This window comes from Phalaenopsis equestris, unplaced genomic scaffold (genome assembly GCF_001263595.1).
Source record: "Phalaenopsis equestris unplaced genomic scaffold, ASM126359v1 Scaffold000330, whole genome shotgun sequence".
Classification (NCBI taxonomy): Eukaryota; Viridiplantae; Streptophyta; class Magnoliopsida; order Asparagales; family Orchidaceae; genus Phalaenopsis; species Phalaenopsis equestris.
This window is the reverse complement of record NW_018164772.1, coordinates 488,669-494,224: the sequence shown is the minus strand read 5'-3', so window position 1 is coordinate 494,224 and position 5,556 is coordinate 488,669. Positions and strand designations below refer to the sequence as shown.

Here is a 5,556-nt window from a genome sequence, read left to right as displayed (position 1 = left end):
TCTTTTATTTCTTCTTCCTCCTCCCTCCACTTCTCCCTCTAGTTTCCTAGTGCTCAACCCATGAACATGTCTCACATGACAAATTTGAATTCAACACTTTAGTATGCTATATTATAGATCATGTAATTATACTTTACTTTATCAGCTTATAGCCTATTATGTTATAGTTATTGTGATCACACAATGTATTAAATTATAATATATTATATTACAATTATTGTAACTACATTTGTTGAATCAATCTTATATACAAATATATTATGACATTGTCATTGCACATTAGTATGTATATTTTGAGAGTCCCGATTATGAAAAATTATTGCATCATAAATCCTGATACAATTTCACATCACGATTCCAATCAAAACCTATCACAAGTGCAAACAAACCAGCCCCTCATTAGACTCCCAAAATTTACATCAAAACCCCCCCAACGCAATATTTTTTTCTAATTTTATCCCCAATTAGCCTAGCGGAATATCGCCACTACTAAATCGGTGTTTTTCCTCGTTAAAATTTTCACCTTTCCGATCCTCTCGCTGCGGAACGAAGACGTGGCGCCTAATATTTCTTCGTCCATTCCGATCCTCTCGCTGCGGAACGAAGACGTGGCGCAGAAAAATAAAAACATCCAAATACCACCGAGAAAAGAATTGACGGGAAGGAGTTGAATGGCTGCAGCTTCGACGGTGCTCTCCCTCACTCCCGCTTCCCTCAAAACACTAAATACTGGCCCTAGAGCTCCGGTATTTCCGGCAACTCTGCTCGCTAATGGCTCTTCCTCCCAGCGCCGGTGGCTACTCCGTCCGCCTCCCCTCTTCTTCTCACTATAGGCTTCTTCTTCGCCCCATATCCATCTCCGACTTCCCAATTCCTATTAACTTTAGAAAACCTGGATTCAGAAATCAACGCTGCTCTGTTAGACCCCTCCGGAGGAAACTGCTGGCTTCCGCCCGGTGTCGCCGTCTGTTGACGAGCGACGAGGAGGAGGCGGTGGGGGAAAGCTTTTTTGAGGCGATCGGGGAACTTGAGCGGATGATGCGGGATCCTTCGGACGTCCTCGCGGAAATGACGGGCCGGTTATCTGCGCGTGAGCTACAGCTGGTGCTTGTCTACTTCGCGCAGGAGGGGAGGGATTCGTTCTGCGCGCTTGAAGTTTTCGATTGGCTACGAAGGGAGAACCGCGTCGATGGGGAGACGATGGAGTTGATGGTGTCGATAGCCTGCGGGTGGATAGAGCGGATTATTGGTGAAGATCATGATGTAGGCGATATTGTGGCTCTACTGAACGAGATGGATTGCGTTGGATTGGAACCTGGGTTCAACATGGTGGAAAAGGTTGTGTCTTTGTACTGGGACAGGGGGAAGAAGGAGGAGGCCGTGGTGTTTGTGAAGGATGTCATGAGGAGAGAGGGAGCTGGGGTTTATGGTGTTGAGGATGGGTGGAAAAATGGAAGAGGCGGTGCGGTGGGCTACGTTGCCTGGAAGATGATGGTGAGTCTTTAGTTTTCTTACTCTCGTCTCTTGCTATTTGTCCATATTGTTCAACTTATTTTGTTATTTTTTCTGTATCATTGGTTGAGTTACATGCTTATTTATGTATGTGACGCGAATCTCTCGTAGAGCCATTTTTTTCTGTCCGGAGTCCGGACGAAATTGCAAATAGCTTGAGTATCGATAGAGTAATGATGAAAATGATTACCTTTGATTTTGAAATTTGTCATTAATTTCTTGCAGTTTGTCCCTTACGTGAAAAAGGGCATTATTATTTAGGAAAATGTTATATGACAACATGTTGATACAATTATGTCAAGAGGAGAATACGAAGTGCAAAATACTTAAATTTAGAAAACGTTATTTTTGTTAGAAATAGATGATTTATGGTACTGTTTTGTATTTCTATTTAAACTGTCTACTAACTTTGAGAATTTGTTTTCTAACTTTGAACACTTTGTCTTCACATCTTGAGACAAATTATTTCGGGATATGCTCATAAATTTTAGCCCTAGTTCTAACTATTAGTGAAGAAGTTTTTCACTTTCTTCCTATGAAGGACACTTACAAATTTAATGACTATTTTGAATGCAATAATTTTAATATTTGTCCTAAAAATTACTTCACTAGCTCGTAGATGTCATCACTCCCAACTTTTTTTGCATAAGCGTTGCGTGCATAGAAATATTGTCATCATCATGTGATCCCATGAGTAAGGCTCTTAACATTTTTCCCTCATTATTTGGTAAATCAAGACTTTTAATAAAACTTCATGGTCATAAATCATCCCTTTCAATTTGCATAAAATTAGGTATTTTGTCTTGATTTAGGGGTTTCCTTTATATTTACTATGACTTGCTCTGACCGTTCAGTTTATTAGAGTTGGACAATCCCCTAGGATTGCACCTAAATTTTGATAGAATATTAGGGCCACATGAAGTTTTGTTGAATAATAATATTTCATCCAAGTTGAGCAGAATACTAAGGGCATCACTTCAAACCTCAGCAACATACTGTGTTATAATGAATTATTGTAGTTGACATTGTTTGTACTTCTAAAATATCAAGATTGCATCACATGTCAATAGAATAATATGGTTACATGAAAACTTGTTACAATACAAGTGTTATATTCAAGCTCTGCTGGAACAACAAACATGCATCTAAATCCTAATAGATTACTAGTGTTATTGTTGGTCAACCGACAACCCCTTTCCTTGATCTTGGTGGATCACCCTTCCTTCTCTCTAGTCGACATGCTTGTTGATGGATTCTATTGTTATTCCCATCCAGTCTTTGCTAGTTGGATCTGATAAAAAGTTTCAACATTTTTCATCCAAATTCAACCAAAGCTCGATGCCAAAGAGCAGGCTAGGGGAGAAAAAGTTTAGAAAAGTAATTATGTACAATTTTATATTTGTTCTTATTCACGAAGATGTAGAAATAATAGAGATTAAAACACTAAACATCAAGCATGTTAACTGTGTAATCATTTGTTTTTGAAGTTGCAATCTTTTTGGTGGCTTTTCAACAAGTTGTATTTGGAGCTGTAAAGTTTGCCGGGTTTAGGATTTAGCTATTCTCAGCTTCATTGGCATTCTAACCTATCCTCGTTGGCCTTATGGTCTATTTTTCTTAATGTTTTGCAATATATTGTTATCTAAATAACAATGCTATTTAGATAACAATGTTATTTTTTACATTTTTGTGTGTTTGATTTGTTGCTTTCTTTCTGAAAAATGAAATGATATTTTGAATTATTCATAGTGTGACATAGGAGTACTCGGAAACGTATGTTTCCACTCCCTGTTGCAGTACCATGCTTGTTCGCGATCTGCGACAGTCTCTCGACTATGCGAGCCATCGCTTTCACACTTGGAAGGAACCAGTCCATTTTTTTTCGCTGTTGTCGAGTCAGTCTGCCCTCTTGGGTCACTCCTCGCTATCCTATAATTATAGATTTATATTTATGATGTTTTAGGGTTAGTTTTTCATATTTTTCTGTTAGGACAGTCATTAGCGTCCAGGTTTTTCCTTCTACGGTTGTATCCGACGATGACTGGTGATTCATTTGTATCTCGTTCGAGTTGGTGATTGTCCTCTATCCTAACACTCAACTCTCTCTCCACTATTGCCGCAGTCGTTTGCTGCAACCACTGGAAAACGACCACTTTACTATTTTCCTACTGTTGCTACCACCCTCCTCCCCTCTCAATTTTTTGTCCCTTGCCTCCTCGTCACCGTCGTCATCCGAAGGACAATTTGCTCGCTACCTTTCTCGGAGTCTAGCCATCATTTTTGCTGCCATTGCTGTCCCAGCCATACTAACACCTTCTTCCAACCTTTTCAGCAGTCCTGCATCACTGCCGCAGCCCTGCAACTCAGTCACCTTGCCGCACTACCATTGTTCCAGCTACATCGCTGCCACAACCCACCGCATTCCCCTTTTGCAGCAGCCCCACTATACCAGTCTTTGCAACCCCTTATTTAGGAGGCCCAAATCTTCGCTATCAACACCCCCCCCCCCCCACAAAGCATTTTCTTTGGTTGTTTGTTTTCAATTGTTGCAATTTTAATTTTTCGTGAGTCAGTTGTAATTTCCAATTTGAATTCAAAAATAATATTGGCTTTCCTGTTGTTGTTTTGGTTAACTCTGCTATCATGGTTGTTTTATATTTTTTTTCCATTTATTTTCAAACCCTAAAGAACAAGTAAAGTGGCTAGCTTGCAAATTAATATTACCTTATTCTTTTGATTGACCATTAATGTTATTTAGCTTACATCAATGTGAGGGACAACTTCAAGCAAATCATATAAACCAATTGACCTTCTGGTTAATTTAATGAGTTCATTGATTCAGTGCCTCATTAGCAAGATTACTTAATGTTGTTGGGATGCTTTAGCCTGGTTTTAGGGACAAATGGGTTTAAGCCTCTAGATGGTAATGCACTGCTTTTCAAAATCCTTTTGTGCTAGAAGGTTGACATATGGAATTGCAAAATAGAATTCCTCAAGTTATTCGTGCATCCCTTTCACAACTTAAGGATTATCATAGACAATTACATTTGCAGTATGTCCTTTTTTATGTTTGTAATTACAATTTGTTTCATATAGCATAGCATGGCGTTACCAGTTGGACCTTAAATCATTAATCTAGGTTATTTTAATCAACGTTTGACTTACGTATGTCATATTGTAACCTTGATGGACTAATCTTGGTTAATTCAAGTTTTCTTAGAAAATAAGGTTAAATATGAGTGAATCCTAAATTCTCCTTATGATATTTTAAAATGACCTAAGGTTGAGTATATCCAATGTGTGTTTACTGTCAAGGTTATTGTAGTCTTTTTGGAGGGACATTAATTTTGAGCAATGCTAATAGAGTCAATTCTTTAAGCTGTATGTGGTAGTGCACTGCTTTTTAAATCTTGACAAAAGAACCACATGAACAGAGGACTTAGGCTACGTCTTTACTAACATGATATTGTTTTGTGTGTGAATATATTGATACATTGGATATGACATTACTTCTTTGTGAGTTGAAGTCAATTAAAAGTTTGTCGCTCTCAACAATCTATTGTGGAGGGTGGATGCGATTTAATTTTAGCTTTTAAGTAATTAAATTTTAACTTGAATATTTGATTTTTTTGTTTGAATCTCTTAGGTGATTGATTTTAATTTTAGTGTTTTGTTTTGTTATTTTTGGAACTTCATTTGAAAATTGACTCTTTGGTTGAAATTTTCAGTAATACGACCATCACTAGTAGTTTCGTTGCTTGATATGAACTCTGTTGACTTTACTTTTTGTTTGTAAAGAATCGGGTTTAGTATTGACATATGATTGTACATGCACCTTGTTAACTCTATCATGTTTATAGATGATCAAATTCATGTATGTGCACCCTTTCAGTTGAAATTTTAGTCAACACGGACATCATCGGTGATTTAATTGCTTGATTTGAATCTTGTCGATTTTACTTCTTCCTCATGAAGGATTGAGGTTAGTATTGACATATGATTGTATATGAACTTTGTCAATTTTGTTCTGCTTATATATATATA

The 5,556-nt window shown here is 37.7% G+C and overlaps 1 protein-coding gene across 3 annotated transcripts in view; it reads left to right on the top strand.

The window, feature by feature from the left end:
* The first annotated feature begins 581 nt into the window (after positions 1–581).
* LOC110025781 (pentatricopeptide repeat-containing protein At2g30100, chloroplastic) overlaps positions 582–5,556 on the top strand; it is a 15,994-nt gene continuing 11,019 nt past the window's right edge. For all 3 annotated transcript variants that reach the window (XM_020726436.1, XM_020726435.1, XM_020726434.1), the window contains exon 1: positions 582–1,494. In XM_020726436.1, the coding sequence (XP_020582095.1) occupies positions 772–1,494 (723 nt within the window). In that variant the 5' untranslated portion in view covers positions 582–771. The remainder of the gene's footprint in view (positions 1,495–5,556) is intronic.